A 15,598-nucleotide genomic window follows, 5' to 3' on the forward strand; every position below is an offset into this window, starting at 1 on the left:
CGTTTGGGTATGTTTAGCATATCTTTGTCAAGGGAAAGTGTGTTTGAAAACAAACAGTGGAGCTACTTGCAGGCTTTTAATGCCACAGTACCTACAATCACTTATTTCTATTCAAACCTTTTAATGTGTTTGTGATGTCATCTACTATTCATTTCTATTGAACCTTCAGGCATCATGGTATTGAGTCTATCTATCTATCTATCTATCTATCTATCTATCTATCTATCTAGTTATTATAGATGTGTCTTCTATTACAGGATGCTTTATGCAACTCTGGCAGTGACGGCGTGGGGCAGATATCTCTGGAGTTCTACCAGAAGAAGAAGTCCCGCTGGCCCTTCTCGGACGAGTGCATTCCCTGGGAGGTGTGGAGCATCAAGGTGAACGTTGTCAGCCTGGCCAACGAGCAGGAGCGGCAGATCTGCCGGGAGAAGGTGGGCGAGAAGCTGGGGGAGAAGGTCATCAACATTGTGGAGGTGATCAACAGGCACGAGTACCTGCCCAAGATGCCCACGCAGTCAGAGGTGGACAACGTGTTTGACACCAGCCTGAAGGACGTGCAGCCCTACCTGTACAAGATCACTTACCAGATCACAGACTCGCTGGGGACCTCCGTGAGCACCACCATGAGAAGGCTTATTAAAGACACACTGGCTTTGTGAGGAGCAGTGAGCCATGAGCAACCAGGCAGCTGCTGCTGAGTTTAAACACAGACTGCCTGTGTGCTTTCTAACTGCTTTTCAGAACATGCTTTATTATTATAAAAATGAAAAAAACTATTCAGCAAAATAATACAGTGTACAGGAGCTGGGATTTCAATGGCCTTCTTAATTTGTTGCGGTGAATTGGATTGGGTTTAGTTTTGTAATGTCTCCATTTACTTTCAGGACAGGCTGACGCAAGCTTCAGAATCTCTTAGTACCTTTCCTTATTGACCTTCATAACTAATGGAAATGTTTCTAGGTTTCCAGATTCCCCCGAGTCAAATTAGCATCCACAAAACACCAGAATTAGGTTCTTGTCGCTTTGCCAAGGCCTGAGTCATTTCATCACATGAAGCTAAAACAGCTATAAAAATATCACTGTGGTCCATAGCAACCAGTTATTTTGCAATGTGTTTGCTGTGGCTTTCTCGTGATCCTCAGTTTATGGTAGCTGTCCCCAGGTGGCAGTATTTATCAGTTCCTAGTTCTCCTGTTCTATGTGGAAGTGTGGTCCACCTCTAAGCTTAGCCAGGGTTCCTAGTAGTTGTGCACTGAGATGGTATTCAGTATCTTGAGAGACAACAGCACATCTGTGAGACTTGTGACTCAAGCAACACACAAGCTTATTTTAAGGACTGAAAAGTGTGCTTGCGTTGTTAATATCCCTGCGTAGATCCTTTCTGATCCTGTGTTCTGCAGTGACCAGGATGACTTGACAGAGTAGCTTACAGAAGCACCACATTGCATGAGAGGGTTAGGAGAGCCAGAACCTAAAATTAGAAAATAACATTGTTATCTTCTAGGATTTATGAATATTAATGATTATGATTGAATGGAGATGTAACACTGCAATGCTGTTTAAGATGTGTATCAGACAATATTTATAAAGTTACTAAATAAATTTAGTAGGACCCATTGTTTGCTGTCTGGTTTTTGACCTAGGAACAGATGAGTTATCAAGCCTCCACATACTAGGAAACGGGATGAGTAATGAAGCTGGCAGCCACACACTCATTCTCAGAACGTTATTCCCTCGGCCCTTTATTAGTATCAGCTTTAGGAGGGGAATTAGCAGTGCCTCCTTTTCAAAGAGAGATCTGTATCCGCTTCATGCTTTAACTATCTGATTTGAAATGAAAGCTGCTACATTAAAAACCCCTAGAAATGGATCATCCAAAACACTCAATGGTAGAACATGCAGTAAAACTGAAAGAAACTTTGACCAATGTTTCGAAGAGCTTTACTAAGTTTTTTTTAGTTTTACTGTCCACAAAAATAAATAAATAAATAAATAAATGTGCAAACAGTAGGAGTCAATACAATGCAGTACAATACAGCTTGCTTTATATAGCACTCTGCATGCAGGATAAAAACTCAAAAAAGCCACTGACCAATCAGTCCAGCTCTAGAATAAACCGATTCAAACAGACATGCTTTTACATGTGATTTAAGAGACTGGACTGTGCCAGCGTTCCTGATCTGACTTGGAACGGAGTTAGCAGAGCAACCAAAGACCATCGCTCCTCCTGATTGTAGATGACTTCTAGGAACTGCCAACAGTGCAGCCTTCGCTGATCTACAGGTGCGACTCGGAGCCCAAGGGACCAACTGCTCTCTAAATAATAACGGCCCCAAACCATGAAGGGCCTTATAAGCAGTAAGTCTATGATCCACTCTCAGTAGAAATAAAAACAATGATATGACACATTCCCAAGTAGACTGAGATCGAAGAGAATAAATGCACTGAAACACGAACAGGTGACTTGTTGGCTTTTATTTCAGCAGCTAAGAAACCAATGACATGTACAGTAGAAAAAGCACTAACACAAAACACTGCAATTTATACCTTAAAAAAAACAGGACCGCTACTGCAATCCGAGTCATTACAAATACGAGCAAGGTCATTGCAGCGCTGTTAATGTAGAATAGTCTAAGGGGCTAAAGTATAGAGTACAGAACGCTAGCACACATGGCATTAAACTCCTCCGCAGAACACATTCAGTGTCTAATAATTGTTCAAAGCATGTACTTGTATAAGTGAACAAGAACTAACCTGAAACAAGCTTTTTATAAAAAGTATTCATGAAATCAACAAGTGCTTAGTATCTCTAACGGGTAGCCTCTTAATAAAAGTTTGCTTGTTTAAAGTCAGTGATGTTTTCAGATGTGTTTGTTTTTATAAGTGCTAATGGTCCCTGCAAGATATAAAAATTGCATATTAAAAAAAAAAAAGAATCGCATTGGTGATGTAATTTTAAAAAAAAAATCAGAATTAGCAATAAATGTTAATCAACAAAGCGAGAGGTTTGATTTTAAAGCAAGCATATTTTAGTGTCCAAAAAACATAACATGTTCATACATTTCATCCATGAATGAAATGCCAGGATGAAACAGAACAGCAGGTTCATGTCATTAGAAGGACACACAGAGCACTCGCTAGCGGGGCAGTTTTGTGGGGTTGAATTAGGTGTTGTGCACACCTACGACAGACATCGCTGCTCTGCAGGCGGCTCCATCCCTCCACTATTTGGGAGCAGCCCTTGTGCAGGTGTGGAGCTGCTGTGGCTCTTCATAAGCAGCTGCAGGAAGCAGATCAATGGTTCACTTTTTAAGCAATCCTCTCCTCTAACTTGTAGTGTTTCCTATTCCTGATGTCAGTTTTCCATGGTTGTGCACTCATGCAACTGCCCGTCTTGTACGACTGAGATTTCTACCAGCGGACACGACGGCTGTCTTTGCAGACGCATCTTGAGATGCTCCCTGGGAAGTCGTTTACTTTTCTACACGTGTCTAAAAGCTCCTTGCACAAGGGATCTCACTGACTGATCTAAAGGGAGGGGGATCGAAATATCATTGTTGTTTAAATCATTACCTAGTCTGAGGCAGCTTTGCTGTATCAAACCCCAAGTCTCCCCTGGTGTGCCGTGCAGTGGCCTGAAACTTAGTCTCCTGAAACCAAGTTCCAAGCCTAAAAGTGGCTTTGAGTTCCCCAGCTTTAGATGCTTGATTTCCAGCACCTTCATACGCAACAGTGCCCTGCATTAATAATCTCAACCGTGGTGACAGTTAGACCCCCCTCACCCTAAACAGGTGTGGAAGACTGGCTGATTTCAAAGGATCACCCATAGATCAACCAATCGCAAGACTGGCTGTTTTCAAAGGATCACCCATAGATCAACCAATCGCAAGACTGGCTGTTTTCAAAGGATCACCCATAGATCAACCAATCGCAAGACTGGCTGTTTTCAAAGGATCACCCATAGATCATCCAATTGCAAGACTGGCTGTTTTCAAAGGATCACCCATAGATCATCCAATCGCAATGCTGGGTGATCAAAACAACAGCTTCTACACAATGTATTTTCAGGACAACTCAAAAATCCGCTCTGGTATTCCAGTATTCCACGGACCGACCCACTGTTCTTAAGGTACGCTTTAAGGACATTTCACACCGCAGTGAGGGTGTAACCAAGAAAGGGAAACATGCCAAACGTTTAAGCTGACACCAGTCAGCAGTGAAGCCTACAAGGTCCAGTATACATTTCACATGCTGATTAGAAAGCTCCGTGCCACAGGACTGTCCAATCCCATCAGTCTCAAAGGGCTCGGCAGGGTTAGAAGAGTACTGATACAGCACCCAGTTTACTAAGGCTGGACTTCACTGCATTTAAACCCTCACATTAATATACAATATTATTCAAGGACAAAAGGGTTTCCTCTCTGTGCAATATTAAATACAATTCTTTGGAAAAACAAAACAAAACATAGAATTAGATCTTTCTACCATACACCATAGAGACACTCCCCCCCCCCCCCCAAAAAAAAATATTTAAGAACACAGTTGCATTTTAAAATATATAAACAAAAAAGTATTTCTCAGTTTTGACGTGCTTTTCTCCACATGCTCATCTACATAGGTTTTTTTTTTTTTTTTTAAATGCTTAGCAAAAGCAAAGTTAGTACATTTTGGAGTTGCTGGCACATTTAAAAATAACATTGGCTGTAAATCAATTGAATGCCAAGCACACCACAAAGCTGTCCCAGCTAAGCAAGAATATATTAACACTGTGAGCATTTCACGGCCCCTAGTCTATTTAGCATCAGAATTAGCAATTAGCAATTAGAATGAAAAATAGGCAGAATAACACAACAATGGAAAGGAAGCATTTCCCCTGGTGCACCATTCAAACAGAAAGAAAAAAACAGACAAAGATAATAAAGGTATTACTACTGGACTGCTGGAAAAAAAGACAAACGGAAACCCGAATGCTGTCCAAATCACTTTAAAACGATTTCTAAAACCTGTCTTCAACCAAAAAAAAAACATCAGAACACAAGCTGTATTTAGGTCATTTGATGCGTTGCATTTAGACTTAACTCTTGCGGTTAACAAAATGAGAGTAAGTTATCATTACAATATAGTTAAAGAGGAAAATAAAACAGATACACTGTAGATGCCAGTTATAAATGACAAAGCAGCCTGTCCTGAAATGAGGACAATGGCACTTAATGGGTTAAGTTCTAGAACTCTGAACAAGTGAACAGAGTTGATGCATGAGAGAGTTTCATTTACAGAAACATGCATGTGTTACACTGTGCAGACTGCAGCAGTACACCATGTTATCAAGGTCATGTGTTACACTGTGCAGTCTGCAGCAGTAGAGCATGTTATCAAGGTCATGTGTTACACTGTGCAGTCTGCAGCAGTAGAGCATGTTATCAAGGTCATGTGTTACACTGTGCAGTCTGCAGCAGTACAGCATGTTATCAAGGTCATGTGTTACACTGTGCAGTCTGCAGCAGTACAGCATGTTATCAAGGTTTATTTCATGAATGCTGAGACTGTAGCGCTAAAGAGAAGCTGAGCGCACACACACAGACACACTAACATACAATGCACACGCGTGTTGTGTGACTGTGTGTTCTGCAAGAGCACTTGTGCTATTATACTGAACTTATTTGAACCTATTTTGGTAACAAAATAGAACTCTGCCCTCCATGAACCAAAACATTTCAATAGTGTGGCTTATAAAGAAGCTGTGTTTAAATGAAACAGTGGCTTTCATAAGGACTAATATCCCTGCGCCCACAGAACAATAAATAAATAGATATAATAATGAGGCGCTTAGCCTTTGTGGCTACAAGGCAACAAGTGCGAGATCCAAGGGGATTCATTAGGGGCTGATGCAAGAGTGAAATAATTCACTGGTTCCAGGGAGGAGGAGAGATCTTCAGTTTCATATTCCTTGCTTTTGCACCTTGATTTAACACTGACTATTGCAACACATTGCTGATGCTTGTTTTTAACCCTATGTCACTTGCACATATATTGTGTATGATGATGATGATGCAGACTAGAAGATACATTTCCTTGGTGACAATATTCACTAGGGCTTTTACAATAGCATCAGCAAACTGTAACCTATTGAAAAGTAATAAGCTGTACAGTATGCAAATGCATTTTAGTATTTATGTGTGCACTGCAGAGCAGAGCACAAGCTAAATCTACAGAAAATGCCAGGTGATTTAACTTTGTTAAACAGCAATCTGCCTTCCAGTGAGAATCAACTCCCAGAGCAAGCAGGATCACATTCATCCTCCCTCTCTTGTTTTAAAAGGCCAGTCCTCTTACCTGGTAGCAATCATTCAGAGTGGTTCTTATAGGTTCTTACTCAGAGCGTGTGTGTTGTGTGTACTTTTTATATCCCCTTCAGTCACTGCGTGTACAATTAGCATTTTGGCAGGGAACTTCCTGAAGTCCATAGAGTTCACACAAACTGTTTTCAAATTCCGAAAAATGGCGAAATGATCGAAAGGGTGTTTTTACCTGAGTTTAGGATCTGCTCATCGCTTCTAGTCCTATCACCTTCGCTCTCGATTTCTTAATTACATTTTTTAGGAAATCTGAAAATAGTTTTGGGGTTCAAAAAGTTGACCTGCCAAAACTTAGAAAAAAACCCCCAAAACATCTATATGTATTTGTAAAATAGATATATAGATAGGAAACTTAACATGGTTCAGTTATACACACAGTGATCGAAGAGGATTAGGATACATGTAACATAGGGCAGATCTGCCAATGTATTCCTTATATTAGTCGAGCACCAACCCCATCTAGTGCACAGCTAGTGTATTGCCAGCAATACAAAAGGAATCTTGATCCAACGTGGCTGATCACTGTATGGCAGTACGTGTAAGAAGACACGTGGCTGATGTAGCCAGTGTTCCACATGTCCGTGGCATGCAAACTGAAGCGAAGAGCAGCTGCTTGACTCTGGTGAAGCACACCAGCGCAGCAGCGGAGTGATTGCAATTCAAACCACGAAGAATGATTGCAAACATCAGAAAACCAGAAAGAGGCAGGCAACCTCAGCATGCAAACAGGAAGTTCCTATTTCAAATCCCAAATCAAATCCAACATCCCTCCCACAGAGCTGGGCATCGAATACAAAACAACAGCATTGTGGGTGACAGCTTCTCCCGCTGTGACTGCAAAGTATTGAGGGGTTTTTCTACATGTGTATACAAGGTATAAAAATGAGGTTTCAGAATGGTTCTCTTATTGCTAGAAGTGATTCAACTCTAGATAGTGACAAGGACTACTTTCCAAACACGGCTGCAATACTTGTGATATTGCTCTACTGCCATAATTACTTCTACGATGTTACTTAGCAGAATAAATTCAGATTCATTATCGGTTTTGCACGTGTCACTTTTCTTTTGTTTGAATGACCAACTGTAAACCAAACCCCAGTTATTTTAAGATCCAATATCTACTCCTGCATATTCTGAATAAAACCATTCTGCACTGCTCAGAAACAACTGAGATATTCAGAGATGTTGAGAGACGTATTATAAATCCCCAAATCCTTCAATGAGACAACGTCACACAAGGCATTATTAAGAGACATTGTTATAGACACCTCTGGGATCCCTTAACCCTTAGCATTGCGATGACTAGCTGCGCCACGTGACGCTCCACCTCATCCTAAGTGCTGTCGTAATGGGCAAGTGCAAGACTTCAGCACAGCAAGAGCAGTACTTTCATTCCTGCACCGAATCGTTCCTGGTTATACATTAGTGTGGCTCTGTTCATGGCTCCACAAACTGAAGGCTGTCTTGAAGGTCCGGTGGCAGAGTTTGCACATGAACTGTCTTTTGAAGGTAATTGCCGAAAGTGGAGGGGCGTGGTAGAAGAGAGTGTCCGACTCCTGCGGGGTGACGGATTTCTCAGCATCGCTTGGCTTCGGGGTGGAGAAAGAGGAGAAGGAGGCCCTCCTAGCTCTCTCCGCCTCGGGTTTCTTTACCCTGGAAGGGGGCGATACTGGCTGTGGGGGTGCGGGTGTAGGTGGGGGAGGTGATGGGGAGGCAGAGGAGGGGTGTGGTGGATCGGCTTCCTTTGACGACAGCTCTTCCGAGGAGGCCATGTGGGATTGGAAGTGGCTCCAGAGACGGAAGTTGGTTCTGAAGGCCTTGTTGCAGATGTGACACACGAAGGGCTTGATGTGACACAGCAGCTCCTGGTGACGCTCGAGCTGGTTGTGCACAGCGAAGATCTTGCCGCACTTCTCACATGTCCAGATGTTTACTTCCATGCCAGCGGCATCGTCCTTCGGTTCCACCCCAGGCTCGGAGACCTCGTCGTCCTCCACGACCTCCACAGCTTCCTCCGCTGGCTCCTCTTTGATTTTCAAATCCAACTTCCGGGAGAGGCTCAGATCCTCTGGAGCGTTCAGGGAATCGTCAGAGTCCTCAAAATGCATCTGTTCCGAAGAATCGCTGAGGACCGGGTCATCTTTGGAAACTGTCGAGGAGTCGCGTGCACCCCTCGCTTCTGCAGACTCGGGTTCCAGTCTCGCAGCTTCCTCGGGCGTTTCCCCGTTGAGATCGGCGGGACTGAGGGACAGGCGCTCTTTCGGGGTCATCGTGTTTTGATTGTGAACCTCGACCTGGTGACGCCAGATGCTGAAGGAGGACTTAAAGGTGCGCATGCATTCAAGACAGGTGAGCTTTTTGTATTCACACTGGCCCTCGTGTTCTCTCTTTAACTCTGGGGTGGTGAACCTCAGATTGCAGTACGGGCACACGGTGGCATGCCTGCAGAGTCTCTCGTGGTCTCCCTGTTCCACTGGCGAGGGCAGTTTCGCATTGCAAAGTTTGCAAGGGTACATTTCTTGTGTTTTCCCTGGACTGGGGCTGCTGGGCGGCTCCTGCTCTATGGTCAGATGATCACCACCACCACCGCCACCTTCTTCCCTTTCTTCATCGACTTCTGTTGCAGGTTTTTCCCCAGGGTGCATCTTTATGTGCTGCTTGAACTGTGAGTGGAAACGGAACACCTTTCCACAGTAGACACAGAAGTAGTTCTTAGGTTTTGGCCTCAGGCCCCTTTTGGGAAAATGCTGAGCTTGGGAGCCACCTAGTCCTTGCTTGTTCCGTCTCAACTTGGCCATCAAGGCTTTCTTTATTTCCCTTTCTCTTACGATGTCTATGAGCTTCCTCTGAAACTTTTCATCCAAGACGGAGTAAGAGCTGGAAGCAGGGGCCGGGTTCTTCACCACGCCGTGCTGAGTCTGGCAGTGTGTCCACACTTTAAAGTTTGTATGGAAACGCTTGTGGCAGATGTCGCAGGAATACGGCTTCTCGGGATTGTGATACATGTTCACGTGCCGATAGAGTCCAGTGTTGGATCTGAATATCTTCAGACAGCTCCAGCATTTAAATATCCTGCTCTGCCTCGTTTCGTTTAATTCGGGACCTCCTTCCGTATCGGAATGGCGGGGAGCTGTGGCACGTCTGGTGTGTTCCATTCCGAAATCGCCATCGTCGATAATGTACTTGGATTTCTTAGACTGGATTCTCTTGCCGTCTGGCCGGGACTTCCTTTTAAAAGAGTGCTTGGTTACATTTCTAAGGTGCTCAGTGTTCATCTGCAGGTCTCTCGTGTTTACCAGCAAACTATCCCCGACGGTCACTCTTATTATCTCAGAAGGATCCGCGAGTGGGCTGCTTGGTTCTGTTTTCACGTGGACCTCTGTTTCAGACGGCTTGCTGAAAACACCAGGTCTACGGTGTGGTGGCTGAATAACCTTTGGCTTCTCCTTGACGTGTTTGTGCTCAGCAGACTTTTCAGGCCCTGGTTGAAGCACGGTTTCTTCTGGGGCTTGCATAGATTTCAATTCGAAAGCTGGGGAATGGAAAGGAACCGGGCTATCCATAGACAATGACCTGCGCAAGAGACTCTTCACAAGTGGGCCGCTCCTGTCGATTCTCTGTCTGTCCGGTCCTGGCCTTCCTGGAGAAGCATGGGGTCCTACACTGGAATGATGCGCCAGGGTTCTGTGGTCTCTATGGCCAGTGCTGTTCGGCTGCACTCTCTCCTGCAATGTTCTCGAATCGTTAAAGGAGAAAGAAGTGGCCAACTGCGGCCTCATAGGCGACGTCTGGATGGGCTTCCCCATCTGCAAAACAGTGGCTGGGCTGGTCATTCTGACAAGACCCTCAATGACACCGGAGGGCTTCCTGACAGGTGAGACGCTCGCTGGAGTTCCATGTTCTTTGTTATTACCCGAAGAAGCACTGCTGTCTTTTGCCCAAGCTTGACCAGATTCACTTATGTTTTGACTAGTAGATGTCTTGTTGCACTTTATGGTGGAAAACTGTTTTAAATCAGACAGTGGCGTTGGGCTTGGCCGTTTCCCTTGTGCTGAACTCGGACGTGGTTTATCACTCCGACCCTGGCACACAATGACACTCTGTTTTTGCAAACCACTCTTGTCCTCCTCAGAGAAGGGTGCCTTCCTCCTGGAGCCAGCGTACAAGGCTTGTGGCTTCTTGGACAGGATGTTGGTGAGAAAGGAGATCCCAAGGCTGTATCCAAGTTCCTGGACCGCTGCTAGGCAGTCCTTTTCAACAACGATGGAAGAGGAGTAGATGTAATTCAACACATCCTCAAAGGCATCTGGTTCACAGAAATCGAGCTGGACTACGGACCGGGCTTCACCGTCTCCCCTGGCGAACAGTGAGTGGAAATACTCGCTGCTCCCTGCCAGGACGCTCTTGTGAGCTCGGAATTTGTGATCCCCCACGATCAGAAGAACATCACAGAGTTTCCCTTTCAAACGCTGTTCATTTAGAGAGCTGAGCAAGGACACGGCATGTGCTGGGTTAATGTAATGAGTCAGCCCCTCCATGGTGTTCACCCTGAAAGAGACAAGCATGTAGAAACGTTAGTGCTGGATCACTCAGACTTTTTTAAATTATGTCTCAATCCTAAAATTCTAAGTGATGCAAAACTTTTGGCCAGAGCTGTACATGTGTTCTGAAGCGATCAGTGTCTCAGTCTGAAGCTGTCTGTGATCACCCCCCTCTCAGTAGATGGATACTGCCACACACTTCATTCAGTGTCTCAGTCTGAAGCTGTCTGTGATCACCCCCCTCTCAGTAGATGGATACTGCCACACACTTCATTCAGTGTCTCAGTCTGAAGCTGTCTGTGATCACCCCCCTCTCAGTAGATGGATACTGCCACACACTTCATTCAGTGTCTCAGTCTGAAGCTGTCTGTGATCACCCCTCTCTCAGTAGATGGATACTGCCACACACTTCATTCAGTGTCTCAGTCTGAAGCTGTCTGTGATCACCCCCCTCTCAGTAGATGGGTACTGCCACACACTTCATTCAGTGTCTCAGTCTGAAGCTGTCTGTGATCACCCCCCTCTCAGTAGATGGATACTGCCACACACTTCATTCAGTGTCAGTCTGAAGCTGTCTGTGATCACCCCCCTCTCAGTAGATGGATACTGCCACACACTTCATTCAGTGTCTCAGTCTGAAGCTGTCTGTGATCACCCCCCTCTCAGTAGATGGATACAGCCACACACTTAATTTTCACAGGCTACACTTGCAAAAACCTCAGCCCTTTAGACATTAGTCAGGGCTCAGTGACAATGGTCTCCAAAGAATCCTTAGAATGATCAAATACTGGAAACTTGTTTGTGAGCAATATGTCGCTGACATAACAGATGAGTTCATATTTCATGTATTTAAATCTCTTCCTCTTCTTAAAGGAAGAAGAAAAAAAAAAAACCTTATGCAACAACTTCCCGAAACAGCCCTGAGGTTCATTCCAAACGCTCCTGTGGAATGCACTCCTGTGGCCCCTGCCAGTCTGTGTGCGAGACTCCCTGTTCGTGTTCTTTGTATCCTTTTTGAATTCCAGTTTTATTGAGGTGTTTTTATTACACTGTGTGTTTTTTTTTAATTGTTCTATTTTTATAAACTTTTTTTTATCATGGTTTATTTTCTTCTAATTTTACAATTAATCTATTTTTTGTTGTTTTTTGTGTTATTACATTTTGTATTAGACTTATTTTTAATTGAATTGCTTTTTTTTCAGAAGTGCTTCGGGATCCTTGTGATGAAAGGAGCAAAAGAAATGTGAATTACATTGCATCGTATCCTGAACAGGACCCAGACCCTCCAGTGGTCTCAGGGATCATTTACAGTCTTTCTGTTTTAGTAAGAGTGCGAGCTGTGGTGAATAATGTGGTTATGAAACAAACACTGCATTAAAAAATATATTTAAGACAAGTAAACTTCCTACCATATGCACATACAAATACTACTGCTACTGCTACTGCTACTGCTACTGCTACTAATAATAATAATACAGCCTGCAGACAGACGGTCAGATGCCTCGGTATAGCCTCAGATTCTGATATTCTCAATATCTGGTTTTCTTAATATATGTAAAAGTGTAAAAATACAGACAGATGGACAGGCAGCAAGACCACCAACCTCTACGTACATACCATCAAATTCTGATCCTATCAAGACGTTGTGTCAAGTTTCATAAGATAGCTACCTCTCTCAGCCTTCATTTATCCTCAGATTATAATGCTGTTAAAGAATGTCCTTACCAAGTTTCATTAGATAGCTACCCCTCTCTCTCAGCCTTCATTTATCCCCAGATTATAATGCTGTTACAGAATGTCCTTACCAAGTTTCATTAGATAGCTACCTCTGTCTCAGCCTTCATTTATTCCCAGATTTTAATGATGTTAAAGAATGCCCTTACCAAGTTTCATTAGATAGCTACCCCTCTCTCTCAGCCTTCATTTATCCCCAGATTATAATGCTGTTACAGAATGTCCTTACCAAGTTTCATTAGATAGCTACCTCTCTCTCAGCCTTCATTTATTCCCAGATTTTAATGATGTTAAAGAATGTCCTTACCAAGTTTCATTAGATAGCTGCCTCTCTCTCAGCCTTCATTTATTCCCAGATTTTAATGATGTTAAAGAATGTCCTTACCAAGTTTCATTAGATAGCTACCTCTCTCAGCCTTCATTTATCCTCAGATTATAATGCTGTTACAGAATGTCCTTACCAAGTTTCATCACAACTTAACATCTTCTGTGTATTCATTTACTTCATTTAAAACTCATTTAGTCCTACTTGTTTTAAGAAATGTACAAATTTTAAATTGCATTGGAATGAAAAGGTCTCAAACTCTTAAAGCCAAATTAAAACAATAAAAGGATATTGGTGAAATATGCAGTATACTGTAGAGCGATTTCTTTAATATATTAAAGGTTTACTGTATTCAGGAGCTTGTAAATACCAGGTACACAGTCAAATCAATCAATCACATGTATTTTATATAGAGCCTTCCTTGCAAAGGCACCGCAAACCGCTTATAGTCAAAATACGTGCTTAACAAAACAAACAAACAAACAAACACACACACACACACACACAGACATAGATAAATCAATCTCAGGCTCTACAAATAAGTTCCACAGCTCCAAATGTGTAAATATCTTTGCTAAAACGTGAGCCATTCACTGCTGCAAGGGTTGTGTGCACGAAAAAAAACAGTTCCCGTGTGGTTTGTGAAGGAGTTTACCAGAGTTCAGGACAACATGCTAGCGTGTAAACCGCCGAAACTGAATCTGAACCGCCAGGGCAAGGACTGGATAACTTGCAGAGATAAGGGCGTGTTTACTTCGTAAATTAGAAATAAAACGACATATTGACGATCATTTGCAAAGGCAGGATCGACACGTTACACTACATAATCTGCAAACCACACACCAGGTTTACATACACACACACGCATTTTTATTTATTTATTGCTATTTGCACTTTCCACGCGTTACTTTTAAGAGTCTGTTTTAGGAACCCCGAAACAAAAGTGTAACAAAGTAACACTCCTATTGCGGAGCCACACACGCTACGCTGTCAGCTACTGGCACAGAGCATGCGTCCTGCACTATTTTGGGCTTCCTGCTGACTGGCAAGCACATGCGTAGTGTCACAACGAAGCCTATTTAGGGCACTGGGCATGTGCTGTTGGAGCAGACCCAGTCGCTTTGGAAAGAGCGCATGCGCAGCTCCCGACTCGGGGACTGCAGCCGCAGCTGAGAGGAGAAAGAAGCTGAAATCACCTCAGAGTTACGTCAGGAAAGGACGCCTTTTCCAAACAGTAACTGACAGGGTAACAGACTCGCCGTTTTGAACCCAAAGTTATTTTCAAGCCTGGCTTACCCTTTCGCCGTGTCTGCGTTCCCCGCGAGCCCCACCAGCTAGACTTTCTTGCAGAATTCCGTAGAGCGTGTGACTGTCGTGATTCCATCCATTTTGAATTTGACGTCATCCCACATCAGGGATGAGGTCATCGCAAAGAACGCTCGTCACGTGCGCCGGGCTCTGATAGGCTGACTGCGGACCGAGGTTGTTAGATCTCTGACTGACTGACGCTATCCGCCCAACACAGCGCCCGCTGAGCGGTGTTACACAGCGCCCTCCTTTGCTCTGTGCAGACAAGTCGAAATGTAACCCATTCAGTGCCACTACCCCCTCCTTTGCGGACAGGCTGCTTTGTAATTGTTTGAAACTTGTTTAACTGGCATCTAAGTTATTTAAAATGTCTTTCTAACTCTGTTGTTATGGTAACTTACTCTCATTTTCATAAGTTGAAGTCTAAATGTAATGTTCAGAGTTTTTTTTTTCAAAGAAAAAAAAGTACTTAATGGGTAAGTTGGAAGCATAAGGAATTAAAAAAAAAAGTCATTTTAAGTTTTCATCTGTGAAGCAAAAATTAGCATGTGTTCTGAAAGAAAGGCTAGTTGTAAACCTGTTAGCTGCTAACTGAAAGCTGAAAGTGTGTATCGAGCCTATTTTTGTATTATACATAAGCATGTTTTTAAGTTCACTTTGCCCTAGAGCCTAGGTAAAGACCGAAACATATTTATTTTACAAACTAGCTTCTGTTGACGTTCAGTCTATATTAGCACAGGACTGTACTTTTAATAAAGAGTTCACTTCCTACTATACACAGTGCTTAGAGACCATCGCTCAAGAGAACAGAGGAAGGGAAGCCGTGTGGATTTTACCTGTGACTTTACAAGGCTGTGCTTAACCCTCATATACTTGGCGACATGAAATCATATAGAGAGTGTCCCTTTAGCATGTTATCCAGGTGCAAAATCAACGCTCAGCTCCACAGAGTCCTGCGTTTGAAATGTGGAGTCGCGTTGCTTTTTCTAAAATCAACACTCTGCTCCACAGAGTCCTGCGTTTGAAATGTGGAGTCGCGTTGCTTTTTCTAAAATCAACACTCCGCTCCACAGAGTCCTGCGTTTGAAATGTGGAGTTGCGTTGCTTTTTCTAAAATCAACACTCCTCTCCACAGAGTCCTGCGTTTGAAATGTGGAGTCGCGTTGCTTTTTCTAAAATCAACACTCCGCTCCACAGAGTCCTGCGTTTGAAATGTGGAGTCGCGTTGCTTTTTCTAAAATCAACACTCCGCTCCACAGAGTCCTGCGTTTGAAATGTGGAGTCGCGTTGCTTTTTCTAAAATCAACACTCCGCTCCACAGAGTCCTGCGT

General features: G+C 43.5%; 2 protein-coding genes across 5 annotated transcripts in view; one reads left to right on the forward strand and one right to left on the reverse strand.

The window, feature by feature from the left end:
* LOC117406772 (autophagy-related protein 101) overlaps positions 1 to 1,620 on the forward strand; it is a 3,689-nt gene extending 2,069 nt beyond the window's left edge. For both annotated transcript variants that reach the window (XM_034922421.2, XM_034922420.2), the window contains one exon: positions 258 to 1,620. In XM_034922421.2, coding sequence (XP_034778312.1) covers positions 258 to 662 — 405 coding nt within the window. In that variant the 3' untranslated portion in view covers positions 663 to 1,620. The remainder of the gene's footprint in view (positions 1 to 257) is intronic.
* An 843-nt stretch (positions 1,621 to 2,463) lies between these two features.
* LOC117405659 (zinc finger and BTB domain-containing protein 21-like) lies at positions 2,464 to 15,250 on the reverse strand. 3 transcript variants are annotated; one of them, XM_059027940.1, is made up of 2 exons: positions 15,104 to 15,250; positions 2,464 to 10,907 (listed from the first exon to the last, which is right to left on the reverse strand). In XM_059027940.1, exon 2 carries the CDS (start codon positions 10,895 to 10,897, stop codon positions 7,775 to 7,777), a length of 3,123 nt encoding a protein of 1,040 aa, XP_058883923.1. In that variant the 5' UTR covers positions 10,898 to 10,907; positions 15,104 to 15,250; the 3' UTR covers positions 2,464 to 7,774. The 3 variants fall into 3 exon arrangements, with proteins under 3 accessions (XP_058883923.1, XP_033864761.3, XP_058883922.1); XM_034008870.3 differs by lacking the exon at positions 15,104 to 15,250 and adding an exon at positions 14,256 to 14,452; XM_059027939.1 differs by lacking the exon at positions 15,104 to 15,250 and adding an exon at positions 13,615 to 13,682.
* Between the last annotated feature and the right edge of the window lie 348 nt (positions 15,251 to 15,598).

This window comes from Acipenser ruthenus, chromosome 8 (genome assembly GCF_902713425.1).
Source record: "Acipenser ruthenus chromosome 8, fAciRut3.2 maternal haplotype, whole genome shotgun sequence".
NCBI lineage: Eukaryota > Metazoa > Chordata > Actinopteri > Acipenseriformes > Acipenseridae > Acipenser > Acipenser ruthenus.